Source organism: Trematosphaeria pertusa, assembly GCF_010094035.1.
Source record: "Trematosphaeria pertusa strain CBS 122368 unplaced genomic scaffold BU26scaffold_15, whole genome shotgun sequence".
Taxonomy (NCBI): Eukaryota; Fungi; Ascomycota; class Dothideomycetes; order Pleosporales; family Trematosphaeriaceae; genus Trematosphaeria; species Trematosphaeria pertusa.
In genome coordinates this window covers 880,496-896,558 of record NW_022987226.1, presented here as the reverse complement: position 1 = coordinate 896,558, position 16,063 = coordinate 880,496, and the positions used below count along the sequence as shown (strand labels likewise).

General features: G+C 55.0%; 7 protein-coding genes across 7 annotated transcripts; 3 read left to right on the top strand and 4 right to left on the bottom strand.

Moving 5' to 3' along the window:
- Positions 1–399: 399 nt before the first annotated feature.
- Positions 400–2,144, bottom strand: BU26DRAFT_533774 (streptomycin biosynthesis protein StrI; the record flags this gene model as incomplete). Its single annotated transcript, XM_033831178.1, has 2 exons — positions 400–1,377; positions 1,425–2,144. The coding sequence occupies 2 exons, from the start codon at positions 2,142–2,144 to the stop codon at positions 400–402; spliced, it is 1,698 nt and encodes a 565-aa protein (XP_033679342.1).
- A 292-nt stretch (positions 2,145–2,436) lies between these two features.
- BU26DRAFT_522999 (cysteine proteinase) lies at positions 2,437–4,645 on the bottom strand. The gene has a single exon (XM_033829929.1). The coding sequence runs from the start codon at positions 4,438–4,440 to the stop codon at positions 2,635–2,637; it is 1,806 nt and encodes a 601-aa protein (XP_033679341.1). The 5' UTR covers positions 4,441–4,645; the 3' UTR covers positions 2,437–2,634.
- A 60-nt stretch (positions 4,646–4,705) lies between these two features.
- On the top strand, positions 4,706–5,913 carry BU26DRAFT_554323 (uncharacterized protein). Its single transcript, XM_033832259.1, has 3 exons — positions 4,706–4,964; positions 5,011–5,243; positions 5,294–5,913. Exons 1-3 carry the CDS (start codon positions 4,778–4,780, stop codon positions 5,699–5,701), a joined length of 828 nt encoding a protein of 275 aa, XP_033679340.1. The 5' UTR covers positions 4,706–4,777; the 3' UTR covers positions 5,702–5,913.
- Positions 5,914–6,438: 525 nt separating this feature from the next.
- Positions 6,439–9,018, top strand: BU26DRAFT_533771 (uncharacterized protein; the record flags this gene model as incomplete). The annotated part of the gene is made up of 20 exons (XM_033831177.1): positions 6,439–6,452; positions 6,503–6,525; positions 6,584–6,609; positions 6,664–6,711; positions 6,759–6,786; positions 6,838–6,871; positions 6,920–6,989; positions 7,245–7,355; positions 7,407–7,460; positions 7,516–7,546; positions 7,835–7,875; positions 7,922–8,017; positions 8,123–8,275; positions 8,323–8,384; positions 8,441–8,487; positions 8,534–8,574; positions 8,622–8,661; positions 8,717–8,737; positions 8,863–8,913; positions 8,966–9,018. The coding sequence occupies 20 exons, from the start codon at positions 6,439–6,441 to the stop codon at positions 9,016–9,018; spliced, it is 1,044 nt and encodes a 347-aa protein (XP_033679339.1).
- Positions 9,019–9,570: 552 nt separating this feature from the next.
- BU26DRAFT_554321 (uncharacterized protein) lies at positions 9,571–11,600 on the top strand. Its single transcript, XM_033832258.1, has 5 exons — positions 9,571–9,866; positions 9,922–10,236; positions 10,275–10,893; positions 10,944–11,111; positions 11,176–11,600. The coding sequence occupies exons 1-5, from the start codon at positions 9,798–9,800 to the stop codon at positions 11,340–11,342; spliced, it is 1,338 nt and encodes a 445-aa protein (XP_033679338.1). The 5' UTR covers positions 9,571–9,797; the 3' UTR covers positions 11,343–11,600.
- A 264-nt stretch (positions 11,601–11,864) lies between these two features.
- On the bottom strand, positions 11,865–13,286 carry BU26DRAFT_435403 (guanine deaminase; the record flags this gene model as incomplete). The annotated part of the gene is made up of 1 exon (XM_033824127.1): positions 11,865–13,286. The coding sequence occupies one exon, from the start codon at positions 13,284–13,286 to the stop codon at positions 11,865–11,867; it is 1,422 nt and encodes a 473-aa protein (XP_033679337.1).
- Positions 13,287–13,429: 143 nt separating this feature from the next.
- On the bottom strand, positions 13,430–15,935 carry BU26DRAFT_580372 (uncharacterized protein; the record flags this gene model as incomplete). The annotated part of the gene is made up of 3 exons (XM_033834471.1): positions 13,430–14,337; positions 14,389–15,847; positions 15,906–15,935. 3 exons carry the CDS (start codon positions 15,933–15,935, stop codon positions 13,826–13,828), a joined length of 2,001 nt encoding a protein of 666 aa, XP_033679336.1. The 3' UTR covers positions 13,430–13,825.
- Positions 15,936–16,063: the final 128 nt, after the last annotated feature.

Here is a 16,063-nt window from a genome sequence, read left to right as displayed (position 1 = left end):
GCGGGCCATCAGATCTGGCGGGGCTGAGATCGTGCCGTAGAGCCTCATGCTGCCATGTGTCACTGTCAAACACGGTTCATTAAGCGCCCACCATCCCAAAGTGGAAGTATTAGGTTTAATTAGTAACGCAGCATGTGTCCCAAAAATATCCCTAACCGGAGCGCTGGCAGCCGAATCGGATGAGAAAATGCCGTTAATTGACTGAAACGGGATTAGGTTGCCAACGCTTCAGATGAACACTCCATCGTGGAGTGAGTGTGGGCCGCAAGGCGACAGACCGTGCCTGAAGCCCTTCGCATCGTCATCCTGGTTTCGAAAGAGCCTCAGATGTCAATGCTCTGCGATACGCGCCCTGCTCCATCGCCCTGCGAACGAAGCCGTTCTGGTCTCCTGGCGTCCTTACCGCTGGTGTAATTTCGACTCCACTTCCTCGGCCCACCATTTCTTCCAGCCGACGACCTGACGCTTCGTACGAGCGTCTTCAGCTGCGAAGACCATTGCGTGGCTCCGGAACGCTTCATCAAGGTCACATCCGAGGAATTTGCGCTGGGCGTCTGCCGCCGACATTCCCTGAGAATCGACCGCTTCGACCGCCATCAGGAACTGTCGCGCTAGCCCTTCGTCTCCTCCCCCGTGCCCGCCGACTGCAAGATGGGGTTTGTGGACTTTGGTGTAGCCGGTTGAAAAGTCGTGTACCTTGATGGTTGCGCTGTCGTACTCAATTTCTCCCTTGGTGCCGTAGATCCTCCCTCTTCTTTGACAGATATTCTCCGTGAAAGCGACCATGTGAAACTGCGCTGTCTTTGCACCGCGTCCCTTCAATGTCTGGCTTCCATTCTCATCATTGATGAGAGGATCGTCGTCCCAGGTAATGGTCACGCACTGATCGTCGCAGACATCATTATCTGCGTCCCAAACGCATCTTCCAAACCAAGGCCGCGCTTCGACTTCTTCAGCTGGGGTGTCGGTCGTGTAATCTTCGCTGAGGTCCTTCAACAATTGGTTTGCCGCGGCGTCCTTCCCGGTCGTTTTATAGATCTCTTCGATCTCTGGGTTGACGATCTTGACAGGCCAGCCCGTGTTGCCAGAGTTCAGGTGCCTCTCCATATAAATCTTCTTTGCACTGTAGAGACAGTCTTGCTCATGAGGGCATGACAGACAGTTGGTCGCACTTCCAGCTGACTGTGGTTTCCTCTCTTTGCGAAAGTATTTCCTGGACCCTGTTGAGGTCAAGAAAGATGGCAGATGCGGTTTGGTATTGGCATTCGGAGGAGGAGAGCAGAGCATCCACATGAGAAAGTCGATGTCGTGGCATGACTTCGTAAGAAGGGATGGGGCGGTCTTGGACTCTTTCCTCCAGTTACCTCTCACATAGCTCTGATGACTGTTAGCTACTACTGCAGACCCACACAGGATTCACTTACGTGCGAAAAGTGCCACCATCCAACCGGCTCGACATGTTCAATACTCAACACATCTCCGATAACGTCCTTCTCCAGCACCAAGTGCCTCAACATCATGTTGTGTGGACTGTACCTCAGCACATGACAGATCCCAAACACCGTCTCTTCCTTCCGCCCAACCTGACCCGGCTCTCCATTCACATGCCCATTTGCACCCTCCCGACTTGCGTCCTTCAGTGCCCGATAGATGTTCATGCAGCTCTGCAGCCTCGTAGCCAGCGGCTTCTCACAACAGATATGCACCTTCAGCTCCGCAATCCCACACACAACCTCCTCATGCATCTCATCCAGCACGCAGACAAAGACAGCATCCACACCCTTCTCCACCTCCTCACCGGCTCGTTCTCTCTCGCGCCTGCTCTTCTCGTATTTGACCCATGCTTTCCAGTCAGAAAATTCCTGTTCAGGCTCGGGCTGCCCGTCCTTCCAGATGAACTTTCTTCCAAACTCGGCACGCTTGTAGGTAATAGGCTCGGCGACTGCGGCAATGACGCTGTTCGTGGAGTCGAGGGCGGCTCGGGCATAGGCTGTGCCACGAGACCCGGCCCCGATGACGAGAACGCGCGGGGGGTTGGTGAAAGTCTGTTTCCCGGGGGCTTGGAGGAAGGTACTGTCTTCGTCGCCGTTCGTAGCTGCTGGCGTGTCCGAGGGGTTGTTTGACGGGGTTGCGGCCGAAGGCATTGTGACAGACTTGCGCTTAAAGAAGTTCCGCATTGAGGATACTGAAGATGCCGAAGGAACTCAAAGCGCCCCTCAAATGTTTTAGCGTGCGAAGTTGTGACTGCGCTCTTGACGCGGACGCCTGTCCTTTGAATAGAGTAGTTGCCTAGTACGGAAGACGACCGGTGAGCCTAGGTGCGGGGAACTGCTACTGTGCTACAATGTAGCATCAAGATGAAGCCTACGTTGCATTGCATTTATGGCCACGAGCAATTGGTTGCAGTCGATCTCAGAGATGTGAGAGGCGCAAAGATGAAGTGTGGGGTTTCTATCATATGGACCCATCAACCAATCATATCATTGCTTATAAATCGGAAGATAGCCTATCTAATATCTAACATGAAAGGAAGTCAATATCAACATGAAAGTAGGATTCCGGACAGCCTCCCGGCGACCCTTTAGCTATGCAAACAACGCCGTTCCATATGACTTAGAGAAGAGCATCTAACCGTCAGAATCGCTCCGTCTTATCTAACTCATAGAAAAGCAAGTAGACCTCCTTTTGCATGCCGAGCACCTCACTGGTCTTGCTTTCTTTTATTTTATCATCGCTGATACGCCACCAGCGATTGCTTGTTCGCTTCGATTTCCTTTTCAGGGGGTTTACGTCCGTTATGGATGCCGCCTTTTCTTTCAGTGACCTCAGGCTCTTCGGGCGTGATGTTGAAGTTGGCGGAGTGGCGGGCGGCCGTAAAGAGTCGTCATCCCGCGGTGCTGATGTCGGTGGGGGTCCGCGTGAGGTCATCGATGACTGAGAGGAGAGTGATCTTAAGGAAGGGGAGTCAAGGGCTGAGGTCGACGGTATCGGCGATGCCCGGTCGTTGATGCTCGTGAGGTTCGTGGTGGATATTCGAGGACTCTGGACAGCGGAGGGATTTGGGCTGGCTTGGACGCTATACACACCCTCTGTACCGAATGAGTGTGGAGTAGAGTAGGGCATTGGTTGTACTTGACGGCGGAAAGACTCATAATGGCCGCTGTTATGACTCCCTTTATGCGATACCATACCGAGCAGTCGGTAGTTCTGTCGATTCAGGAGCCCGCCCAGAGGTAGAGCCTCCGGAAATGCGACTTTAGCAAGGTTTTTCGTAGAAACGCTTCCAATCGCAAACACAGACCGTGAAAGATGGATTGCGAGCACTTTCGGGAACGACGAAATGTACATGTGACGGGCAATGCGACGTTTTGGAGCAAGGCTAGAACCGGGGAGTTCGACGTTCTCAGGTGGCCTTTCAGGATCATGCTCAAGCGCTTCTCGAATCTTGTCAATGTCACGCTGTAGTCGTTCCTTCAGTTCCGGGGTGGATGCGCGTGCCAGCTCCTGAGTCTTGCTTCGAAGCACATATTCCAACCGACAATATTCGCACTTGAAGTCCTCGATATGTTCCACTTTAAAGATGCCGTCGAGACACCTGTTCAATGAGGTCGACGAGGTCTGGGGCACGTTCAACGTCAGGGTGACGAAGGTTGATACTGTGGGTTTTGGCTTGAAACCGCACGTTAGACACTCGATCTGCGATTCGATCTTGCCTTCGAAGGGGAAGCCGTCCTCGCTTAGGGACGACTCATGTTCCACGGCATCTGTTCCTTTCTCGTCGTTGCTTATGGCTGAGGCCTTAGCGGCAGAGATTCCGAACTGCTCAGCAATTTCTTGCCTCTCAGAAGCGGTGTCACTGTTGACTATGGTGATGCCTCGCGTTTGCGCTCGTCGCCTGGCCTTGGTGCCTGCGTGATACTCGTCGCATAAGCGCTCCGTTATGATCTGGAGGAACTCCTGCGCATCTTGCTGCTGCCGGCTTATGCGCGTGCCAAAAGCGCGTTCGAGCGCCCGAATGAATGGCTGCGGCGAGATTGCCTTCCTGTATATCGGCCTCTCATTCAGCTTGTCCAATATCTCCTTCAGAGCATATGTGACCAGGCCCTTCTGCAGCCCCTGCAGCTTCCATGGCTTGACAGGCCTGCTTTCCAGGCTCAGCCGCTCCGTATCGACGTCGTACACCTCTGGGCCGTCAAGCTTCCGGCGATGTGTCTCCCGAATCAGGTAGATGCGCAAGTCCGGTAGCCCCGCAAGGGCTTGTAGTATGGAGTTGATGAAACAGTCGTTGGCGGCATTAGTGAGCCCGACTACGCCCTTCTTGCGCGTACTGGAGGCGTCATCGTCGAGGAAGAAGGTCGGGCCAAAGACGTAGACGAGGGTGATGGCAGCGAGAGAGGCTCCGGCGGCGTAGGTTGCTATTGTAAGAGGCTTCTCTGGCATGGCGCGCCGCTGTCACCTCCGGCCGACCGCGGATTGTGGTACTAAAGGCCTTTGTGCGGCTATGCGAGGAACGGTGAATGCAACGACAGGGCAGGGCGCAAATGCACGGAGGAGGGGCATGGAGGGACAGAGAAAGAGTCCGCACAAGTCGCCATTGTCTGACAGCTAGCGGGAGCAAATGGGGTCGGCAGCGTGCAGTGTCATCTCTGCCGTTTGTTTCGTCAAAACGCGGACTAGGACCGAAGCCAGGACCGATGCCAAGAGCCGGAGTGCCGGGATCTCTCTCGCAAGCTTCGACATTTTGAGGTGAGACCCCAGACGAACGCAGTAACGCTCGATGGCATCACTGGGGACGCCGGCGATGCTACCACAGTGCACGTCGTGTATACGACGCGTGGCGCGGTTGGGGTTTGAAGCGTGGAAGCCGCTGCAGCAGGTGCGGAATAAGTCGAAGGCTGCGAGGGAGGCAGAGCGCAACATTGTCGTGAAGCTGCTGCAGGATGTCCCTAGGTTTGGGCGTACAGGTAAGGTGCCGGGCGCTCTGTCTCGGAGGTTGCTAACGAGGAGTAGGCTCCTATATTCCCATCAACCCAGCGTTGATGAGGAATCGCTGGTTCCCCTCGCGCATCGCGGACTACGTCCCCGCAGTCCAGCTCAAGCAATTGAAGGCCCAAGGCGTCGACATGAGCCGCGACTTCACATATGGCGTCAGGGTAGCTTTGGAAGAGGTCGAGGAGGACGAGCAGGACTTCATACAGCAGTCGAAGCACTACGTGCGGCCAATTGAGATTGACTTTCTTAGTGTACGCTTCTCGACGCTTGCTCTACTCTGAAAATCCGCTGACTAGAGCAGCCCGCGCGCTCAATGGAGCTCCTAAACACCTTCGTCCCACCCACGATCGATTTCGCCCGCCAAACTATAGAGCAGGACAAAGCAGAGACGGGACGGCGATACGGCGCATCCGATGCAGCTGATATATTGACGGCGGCTGCTATGGCACACAAGCCCAAGCCGGCTGCCAATGGAATCTACGGCTCCGTGTCAACAGCGGATATCGTTGCGACGATCAAAGCTGCTCTGGCACACAACGACGAGGCGGCGCGCGTTATCCTGTCAGAAGGCGATGTGAAGTTCGTCACAGGGCATGAGGAGGACGACACGTCGCGCGTGAAGCAGCTAGGGATGTTCAAGGTCGAGATCAAGGTCCAGGGTGCTGAGGAGCCTCTCACAAGGAACGTCCGTGTTCGAGCGAAGGAGTAGGCGACAGGCAGGAGAAGAGAGGATATAGGAAGGTCCCGCCTCAGGGCCTTCTGCGGGCAGTACGGGATGCGGCCTCAACCTCGGACGTTTCTCCGTTCACTGTAAAGATACCTGTACACATAACTAAATGCCGAGTTGGTTCGCTTCGGGAAAATGGGAGACGAGGCGTGAGGCGGCTCTACGGAATACGACAGCCTCGACCTAGGGAGCATGAAGTGCATGTGATTGGTTGACCCTGCGCGTGACGTCTGAAGCAGCTCGGCAATAGAAGGCCCAGTTGCACAGCTCCTACCTAGGTACGGAAAGAGTCGGGAAAGACGACTACAGTCCAGCCTGCTTGTAGAGCGCGGCCGTGAGCATCGGGAACGCCCAGCCTGAGACCGTCAACACGTCCTGCGCCCCGACCCGTTGATGAAATTCGGCGCAACCCCACGTCACTCCGCAGAGCAGAATCTTCAATTGCTCGGTGTTTCTTTTCTCTCCCAGATCCGGTAAGCCAGTGAGGTCTTTTGTCGTGGGTAATTGCTTTTCAGCTGGTGAGATACGGTCACGCAGCGCGTCGGCGACGGCTTGGTGGGGTTCTGAAAGCTGGGTCCTTCCTACCCCACCCCACCTTTCTTCTACCCAACAATTACCTCACTGCACATTCGACCTTATATTTTCTGCCTCTGCTTCTCGACCCTCCCACTGACTTCTACACGCCTCAGCAACTACCCTATCTTGAAACCACTGTCACAATGGGTGCCAAAGAGTACGTTAGGAACTCCGATGGACGGCCAATTCACGCTGACCCGAACACAGCGTCCTCTCCCGCAAGGCCGGTGGTAAGTCCTAGCATCCTAGGGCATTGGTTTAGTCAATTGCTGATGCTGCGTCTTGTAGTCATCACCGGCGATGACGTTCTCAAGGTACTTGCATCCGCAGCCGTAATACGCGGGAGCGCCCGGGTTGACACGATACAGCTCTTCAAGTATGCGCAGGAGAAAGGTTTCGCCATCCCCGCCATCAACGTACGTTCCCCGCGATCGGATACCCGAAGGGATGCTAATTCGAGAAGGTCACTTCGAGCTCTACCGTCGTAGCTGGTGAGGGAATCCGCAACGCTTCCAGACGAGTTGCGATCTAACCTGGCCCAGCCCTCGAGGCCGCTCGCGACAAGAACAGCCCAATGTATGCAACCCGAATCCGAATGGCTGCGAAGGTCTAACACCCAGACAGCATCCTCCAGACCTCCCAGGGCGGAGCAGCGTACTTTGCTGTAAGACCATCCCCCTCCAACGCTTGCCCAGTTTGCTAACTTCTCGATAGGGTATGACGAATTCCCTTCAAGCATTCCCAACGATCGTTCCTCGCCCCCGAAGTCTGGTCATTGGACACCAACCCACATACTGCTCCGACATAGTTTGAGCTGTAGCAGCGGGAATTGTGGTGGCGTCTGCCTGCAGGAACATATGCTAACACTCATATCGCAGGCAAGGGTGTAGACAACAAAGTGAGCCAGACCATTGATACAAATATCGGGCATTCGCTAATCCTACCCAAGGATCAAAACGCGAGCATCGGGGGCAGCATCGCCGCAGCACATTATATTCGCTCTGTGGCACCGCTCTACAACGTCCCGGTCGTTCTCCACACCGATCACTGTGCGAAGAAGGTAAAGACTAGACCAGCGTATTAGTACAAGTGACTAATAAGAGATAATAAGCTTCTCCCATGGCTCGACGGCATGATGGACGCTGATGAGGCGTACTTCAAGGAGGTATATTCGAACAGCTCCGTTTGCAACGAGACGCCGAATGCTAATTCGAATGTAGCATGGCGAGCCGTTGTTCAGCAGTCACATGGGTCCGACCTCCCTGATACAAATTCGGTGCACGGCGTGAGATGCTGCGCCGAGGTATCGAGTCCCAATTTGAAAGAGCTGTGCTGACTTTGTTCTAGTACGCCTCCTCGAAGTCTGAACTGTTCAGTTCTCTTCCCCCTTTCATGCAGGGCACTGAGGTATTGATGCCCACTTCCATGAGCTTCTACTGACTTTGAATCCTCCTCTTTAGATCGATCTTTCCGAAGAGGTAAAGCCAACCCCGTGGTATGAATACTCGACACCAGCTAACCGTACCGCTCCGTAGGAAGTCAAATACAACATCGAAACCACAGCCAAGTATCTCAAGCGCGTGAGTTTATGACTAATAATATGGGTATCGTTGACTGACATGACAGGCGGCTCCTATGAAACAATGGCTGGAGATGGAGATCGGTATCACCGGCGGCGAAGAGGACGGCGTCAACAATGAAGACGTCGACAACAATTCGTGGGTCACCTGCCACAACCTTTGCTCCTCCTTACTGACTTCTCCAGACTCTACACTCAGGTCAGCTAAGCCTGCCATCAGCAGAGACACTGCTTACTCAGTTTTGTAGCCTGAAGATATCTACGAGATCTACAAGACGCTCTCGCCCATCTCGCCCTACTTCTCGATCGCAGCTGGCTTCGGCAACGTCCATGGCGTCTACAAGCCCGGAAACGTGAAGCTCCAGCCCGTCCTTCTCAAGAAGCACCAGGCGTTCGTGAAGGCAAGCGCGCTTTGCAGAACATATGCGCCCACCGCTGACTTCATCAGGAACAAACCAAAGCCAAGGAGGAGAAGCCGGTCTTCCTCGTCTTCCACGGAGGCAGTGGCAGGTGAGCTATGCCACTGACGAGCTTTTGATATAAACGGAGATGCTAACTCACTCAAGCTCCGTTGATGACTTCCGAGAGGCGATCTCCTATGGCGTTGTCAAAGGCATGACTTGATCTTTCGTTGTCGAACTTCGGCTGACCATACGTAGTCAATCTCGACACGGACCTGCAATGGGCTTACCTCACGGGCGTAAGTCTTCTTCGATGGATGTTATAGGCTAAACTAATTGCATCAAGATCCGGGACTATGTCTTGAACAAGAAGGACTACATCATGAGTAAGCCTCCGCGACGTCGTCTTCATCGGTAAAGTTTTACTAACACTGTCTACAGACCAGGTTGGCAATCCCGACGGTATGAAACTCCCTGAACTGAAGCTTGGGATATTTGTTCACTAACTTTATTCCGTTGAAGGCGAGGACAAGCCCAACAAGAAGTAAGCTCCCTTATGGCAAAGGAAGATCGCCGGCTAATGTGAGATAGGTACTACGACCCCCGAGTCTGGGTCAGGGAAGGCGAGAAGACCATGAGTCCGTTTGTCCCCTCTCGATGCCCGCATGCAGAGCTAACATTTCTCGAAAGGCAAGCGCATTGCTATCGCCCTCGACGACTTCTACACCGCCGGCAAGTTGTAAGCTTTGGAATGGCGTTGGGGTTCGACTCTGATATGGTGACTGTGAATGCCCATGGCGTGCATGGATGGGGATGAAAAAGAATGTGATGGGTCAGTTCGTGTGCTCGACGGAGTGGTTACGGTGTGATGTGCTCCGAAGCATGCTTTGCCTCCTCAGTTTATAGAGATTCGCAGAATATAAGATCAATCCATCTACAACAGGCCGCTTCAAGGACCAGTTATCATGGGATCCTGAGATTTTGAAACCCTGATACTCAGGACGTCACAATACTCATATGCTTGAGGAGTAGTACAGGTTCGTTGGCCTTGGATGTACTTGTACCCACGTTTAGGCATAGTTTAATTGGTGTGGTTTAATCGTGCAAAGGAGTATTTCTCCGAAGTAGAGATAATCTGAACTCTCGCTATTAGTATGGTTAGATGCTTCAACTAGAGTAGGAATGTGAACACTGCGTAGGTTTGAGGTTAATAGGCGCTAACCGAATCTGGCTTAGAGCGCTTTCCTCTGTGAACCTCGAGTGATCGGCGGATGATGTCATGGGCAATTGCACTTCCCATTTCACATCACAATTGCAACATCAGGCACATGCCATGGCAGCCGCGTTCGCCCAGCACGGAGCTGCCGTCTGCGTCATGTATTTATTCTTCATCTTCCTCTCTCTCTCCTAACCTCCCCCATTGTCTCATTTCCCACCTTAACATCACAACCTACAAAACCTTCAGTCCATTACTTCCAACCACAATTATCCACTCCCCAAACTCCCCACAGTCGCATTCAAGATGACTGGCGGCGCGCATGCAGGCAACAGTGTCGGCGAGGCCATACGGAAAGGTGTCGGCATGGTTCACGTGAGAGAATCCTGTAATGCGTTTGTTTAATCCTCAGTCCGCTAATGCCTATTAGGGCGCCGGAGAAGGCATTCGCGGAAACGTCAATGCGGCCGTCGACTCTGCTACCGGCGACCACGAGTCTGCAGCACGGAATGAAGCCATCGCCAGTCGCGGCGCCGACGAGATGGACCACGGCTATCATCGTCATCCCCGAGCTGCTGGCCCTGGTCAGGCCGATCAGGGACTCACGGGTTCGACTAACTATGGGTCGCATCCGACGAACGTCGGTAATAAGATGGATCCGCGATACGACTCCGATGTAGATCATCGAGGAACTGCTCAGGGTTCGACGAACTACGGCCCACACAGCACCAATATCGGAAACCAGGTTGACCCGCGGGTCGATTCTGATCTCAGTACGCGTAGATAGGCGTCTACACCACTCCAATATATCTAACTTCTACACCTGTCACTGTCCCTACTGCGTATTTCATTTCTCTGGCTTTAGCTAATTCCCCAGACCATCAAGGCGCGCAATTCGACGGTTCCGGATCGACTAACTACGGCCCACACAGCACGAACTTCGGGAACAAAGCCGATCCTCGTTATGACTCCGATTTGGACCACCGTGGCACTCGGGAAGGGTCGACGAACTTCGGACCACACTCCACAAATATTGGCAACAAGCTAGACCCTCATGTGGACTCAGATATGGATCATCGCGGCGCAATACACGGTAGATACGGTTCATCGAACTATGGACCCCATCCTACCAACATCGGCAATAAGCTTGATCCACGCTACGATTCGGACCTTGACCACCGGGGTACTACAGAAGGGTCGACGAACCATGGACCGCACCACACGAACATAGGCAATAAGCTCGATCCACATTATGACTCCGATCTGGACCACCGGAGACCTGGAACACACCAGTACACCGCTGGAGCATTATCAACCTATGAACCAACGCACTACCGGTCTCAGCCTACTCATTGCAGCAGCATCTTGAATGCTTTGGACCCTCGTGTTGACTCAGACCATGGTATGCAGAGGAAACCACCCTGACCACTGCTTTTTCTGCTAACCTCTCAGCTCGACGTACTTCACGCGAGGAACCTGTACCTAGAACCAGCACATTTGGAGCACCACGCCGCGCTGATACCAATCCCGTGCCTCATCTCCACCACCACTGTCCTCCCGACGGCGAAGAGAAGTTGGAACGATACGATCGTCGGCCCAGCAAGTCGCAACATGCTCCCCGTATGTTGAAGGCCTTGCCGAATTGTTTTCGTTAGTCTTGTTTGCTGATGCCGTGTTATACTAGACTCCAACCGCGTCGCCAACGTCCTCGATCCTCGCGTCGGGTCGGTGGCGCCACTCGGTGAACCCCATTCCGCTCAGAATCCGCATCAGAGCCAGTTTCTGAATTTGCTCGATCCAAGGGTGGACAGTGTTGCGGCGAAGAAGCATAGGTCGAGCGACAATGTGTAGAGATGGTGCTTCGTGAGACGTTGCGCTGGTAGCTGGTAGCCTGAATATGATTTCATTTCCCTAAATCATCTGCTAGATAGATGCTGGCCCGTTGTGTTGATGCTAAATGCTGGATGGACATTCTCTCCGCCTAGGCGTGGATGCGCGACTTTGTTGGCTGGGCTTGCGGGAGCCTAGAGTGCTTCGCGGGTCTTTGCCGCTTGTCAAGCCGCTGCAGCAGAGAGGATTAGCCTAGTTTTAGGGGAGTTGGAAGTGCTTCAATGGCGTTTGCAGAGCTCGTTCAGTATTCACATTTCCAATCAAATTTCTCCAGGCCGCAGATAATCGCATGAAAACCATTCGTCAATGAAAAAGTTACTCTACCCAGGCGTCTCCGCGGGGAGCAATCGGAACTCTATCGTTCGCCTCTCTATTCGTCCCAAAAAACCTCTTCTATCCATCTTGCACGAACCCCTGCCAACACTGAAGGAAAGGAAAGCCCTTAGGAAATCTAATGCAGCGCTATCTATCTAACATCTTTCTTTACACCTCATATCTCCCCGTCCTATGCACCAAGCGTCCCTTCACCCAAACAGCAGCACAGTTCCGATCATCCCCGCTATACACCCACTTCTCTACCTTCTCCTCCAGCGTCTCCCAGCCAAACACGTCGACCGGCCCACCAGCCAGCTCGAACGTCCCGTTCTGCTCGCCTCCCTCCGGCGCGCTACCAAGCCGTATCATCTGCGCATCGAAGTCCTTGCCGACTTCGAACCCGCCGACTCTGTCCTCTAAGCCCACGACCGCGGCTCCGCCCCGCGTGGCGAGGTACAGCGCCTCCGCCGTAGACAGCTTCGCGGCGTTGTCGGTCGCGGCCGCGGAGGGCGACTGCATGGCGACGAAGCGCGAGACCCAGATCGCCTGGCGCACCTCCTCGAGGATGGACGGCGAGAAGCCGCCCGACACGTCGGTGCCCAGGCCGACCGTCAGGCCCGCGTTGAGCAGCTCGCGTACGGGGCAGCAGCCGCTCGTCAGCGCGGTGTTGGAGGCCGGGCAGTGGCTGATCTTCGCGCCGCGGGCTTTGATCGTCTGGCGCTCGGCCGGGCTGAGGTGCACGGCGTGCGCGAGGATGGTCTTGGGCGTGAGCAGGTTGGCGGTGTCGTAGACGTCGGTGTAGGATTTCGAGGTGGGGAAGAGGTCCTGCACCAGCGCGATCTCGGATGTGTTCTCCGAGACGTGCGTTTGCACGTGGGCGTCTGTTTGCTGTGCGAGGTTCCCGAGGGCGGAGAGGCAGTCGGCTGTGCAGGAGGGTGCGAAGCGCGGCGTGATGATCGGCTTGACGATGTCTCCGGCGGGATCTATGCTGCGGATGTAGTCGATTGATTCTTGCGAAGCGGCTACGGCGGCGTCAACGCTCGCGTCTCTATAATACTCCGGACTCATCGTGTTCATGCACACGCGGCCGACGAGAGCGCGCTGCCCGCGCTTCAAGCAGATGTCCGCCAGCAGATTGGTAGCAGGCACGTGGTTGGTAGCGTAGTAGGCGCATGTGGTGGTGCCGTGGGAGAGCGTGCGGGACACGAAGTTCGAGTAGATGCGCTGAGCTTTCTGCAGGTCGGAGAAGGAAGACTCCAGCGGGAAGGTGTAGGTTTCGAGCCAGTCGAGGAGTGTGGTCTTGCCGAAGAGGCCGGTGTTGGGGTGTTGTGGCGCGTGGGTGTGCGTGTCGATGAAGCCGGGGAAGAAGAATCCGTCGTCGACTCTCACGACGCTGGCTTCCTTCCATTCTCCTCCATGCTTCGCTTTGATCTTCTCCAAGTCTGCGGCGTCTCTTTCTACGAACTTGATCACACCCGCTTCGTCGACCCCGAGGGCGCCTTTGGGACAGACTTCCAGATCAGCGAGTGACACGCTGTGCACGAATGCGCCGTAGTATATAGTTTTTGATATCGAGGCTGATGCCGCCATCTTGAAGGATCTGGTTCAAGATGTGGCAGGGATGTAGGGGTAAGGTTGATGCAGATTGATGTCGGTAAACGGGTGTTCGGGACCGCGCTAGAAGAATCGGAGATGATGTCGAAAAGTGCGGCAATGTGAATCTCAGCGCGCCATAACCGTGGAAGTGAAAAAGACTGTTGACACGACCGAAAGGAAAGAGTTGGACGAGGAAAGCCTTTATCTATCTTGACGCCGTGTTCTTGGACGGCGCGGCTGGAGTGGCTTGAAGTGGGTTTAAAAGCAAAGGGAGACCGATATGGTTAGTGGCAGGCTCGGTTCGGTAAGTGGATTCGCAGGCACGTGGCGGCTTGCGCCGGCCGGCGTTCGCCGACGTTGCCTCGTATCAACACTCCGGACTCTTCAAGTAGTGAAAATGTGGTATCTCAACTTTTGTTATTCGGAATCGCTAGACCAAAGGAGTATCCATACCCAGTGTAGGCCTTTCTCGCAGCGCCTTGGTATTCGTTTCCAAAACTCCGCGCCTTAGGTATGCAAGAAGCTAGAACAAACTACAAGCTATAATCGTGTATACCAGTCGGACCCTGATCGTTGTAATCCGGCCTCGTCATGTAGCCCTTACTCTGGCCTTGGTCGACCACGAAGATGACCTTTGCAGCAACCTGAGCGCCCAGGAACGTGGCCTCGTCGAACCCAACTTCTTTCCATTCAGGGAAGTACTCCGGAGGTTTCAAGAACTTGATTGAGGTGGGTGTCTGTCCGTGTGAGGAGTGCATGTTGTGGCTTATGCCTGACATGCCTGACATCATGAGGTTGCTGCTCGGAGGCATGAGATGCTGAGTTTGTGCGGTTGTGGCTGCGTAAAGAAGGGGATTGACTTGGGATGACGGGCCACCGAGGCCACCAAGACCACCGTGGGGGCCGAGTTGGGGTTGCGGTGTGTTGGCGCCGGTGCCGGCTGGGGTGGAGATATTGGAGGGTATTTCGGAGGTGAAAATTGTCGCCGAAGAAGGAGAGATGAGGTATTTTGATTGGATTGTGGCGAGAAGCGCCTCCTTGAAGCCTGTTTTGTGTTAACTTAGCTTGGCTAGAAAGTTGGAAAGAAGAGTCTGACCTCGAACTCTTGATCCGTTGCCGCAAACTATCAGGGAATCCCAGAGCTCGCTGCGCTTGTTGACTTCGTCGACGGAGGATATCGTCCTGTGGACCGCATCAGCGATTCTCTCCAACACATCGTTGCTCGCTGCCATAAATCGCTCTGTGCCGACTTCAATCTCGCGCCTTATCGGACCGGCCCGTGAAGTCATAGAGGGGCCTTCAGCGTTGCCATTTGCTTCAAGCGCCGAAGTGGGCTCGCCATCTGCACCCTCTTCATGGGCCTTCTTTTGCGGGCCCTCATCTAGAGTAGCTTGCGCTTCCGCCAACTTCACGCTTCCTAAGTTCATGTTCTTGAGGCTGTCCAGGAGCGCATGGTCCTCGTACAAGAACGTCGCCTTCTCACGTTTCGAATTCGGCAGCCTCACTGGCCTGGCCTGTGCTGCAGCGGCGGCTTCCGCACCACCCTTCTTCTTCGCTGCCGCCTTTTCTTGCTTTTCCTTCTCTTTCTTGGCGAGGTACTCGTTCATCCTACCCCCTGTCACGATGCTAGCAACATCGAGAACACCTTCGCTCTCTTCTGCACCCGTATCATCGCCAACTTCAGTGTCGGCGCCAGGGCCACGAGGCGCGTTCCCGATTGTAGAAGCAGCTGCAGGCCCGGAGCCAGCAGCGCCAGTAGAAGCAGCCGCGGCAGGGTTCGTGATGTTGTCTGGTTCACTCGCTTCTCTCGTCCCCGGTAATGGCGTGTCGGGCGGCAGTATCTCGCAGATGGGGCTCTTCTTGAGCTGTTCGCACATTTCCCGCGTGAAGCCTTTCGACTTGAGCCTCGAGAGCAGCGCTTGTGTGAGAGCTTCGCCTCCGCATCCCGCTAATGAGATGACGCGCCCTTGTGTATGTGGGATGAACTCGCTGACGGCGGTGACGTCGGCCTTATCCTTCCCCACGTCGACTATGGTCGAGGTGTGTACGCCGTATGCCCAGCTCGTCGCAAGCGCTGCGTCCATCATCCCAAACGCGGGTGTCTTGAACTTCTCGAAGAAGAACTGCGTGAGCTTCTCATGCTCTTTCGGCGTCCATACCGGCTGCGCTATGAGGAGGATCGGGGTGTGGAACGGCGGGTTCAGCGCGTTGTAGACGTGGGTGATGAGGGCGAAGAAACACGACCAGTTTACGATCCGACCCTCTTGGATAGGCCACACAGCGCCCTCTTCTGAGACACGGTCCTCCTCGTAGAGAACGTCATCCTCGTCACCGTCTGGGATGGCCGTTTTGGCGACTTCGCCGTTTTGCGCTCGGTCCTGCGGCTCCCCGGCGGGCGCTGCAAGCTTGCCCTGCCGCCGGCGCACTTTGTATGGCTCCCATTCTCCCTCCTTTTGGGCAGGGAACATGCGCGACCGCACGCGCAGGCGGGCCGGGGTGAAAGACTCGGGCAGGCCGAGCTGCGCGACTGTCGTCTCCGAGCCCGGCGCGATGATCTGTGGAGAGTGGTTAGCGCAGGCGTCAAAAGCGCGCGAGGGGCAGGCGGGGGCATACGATTATCTGCTCGTCCTTGAAGGGAGGCATTTTGGGCCAATGGGTGGGGTAGCTGTGACCGCGTTTCCTGAGTGAAGCTCGTGAAATGGAGCTCCGCCGCGCGCAGGAACGACCCCGTGGCGCCAAGACCGTGACCAGGTCCCACATGCCACGGGCAT

Coding starts and splice junctions, on each gene's coding strand:
- BU26DRAFT_522999 (XM_033829929.1), bottom strand. CDS start 4,440: ATGCCAGAGAAGCCTCTTACAATAGCAACCTACGCCGCCGGAGCCTCT.
- BU26DRAFT_554323 (XM_033832259.1), top strand. CDS start 4,778: ATGGCATCACTGGGGACGCCGGCGATGCTACCACAGTGCACGTCGTGT. Junction 4,965..5,010: donor CCCTAGGTTTGGGCGTACAG/GTAAGGTGCCGG, acceptor AACGAGGAGTAG/GCTCCTATATTCCCATCAAC. Junction 5,244..5,293: donor TTGAGATTGACTTTCTTAGT/GTACGCTTCTCG, acceptor TGACTAGAGCAG/CCCGCGCGCTCAATGGAGCT.
- BU26DRAFT_554321 (XM_033832258.1), top strand. CDS start 9,798: ATGACTGGCGGCGCGCATGCAGGCAACAGTGTCGGCGAGGCCATACGG. Junction 10,237..10,274: donor GCACCAATATCGGAAACCAG/GTTGACCCGCGG, acceptor CAGTACGCGTAG/ATAGGCGTCTACACCACTCC. Junction 11,112..11,175: donor CAAGTCGCAACATGCTCCCC/GTATGTTGAAGG, acceptor GTGTTATACTAG/ACTCCAACCGCGTCGCCAAC.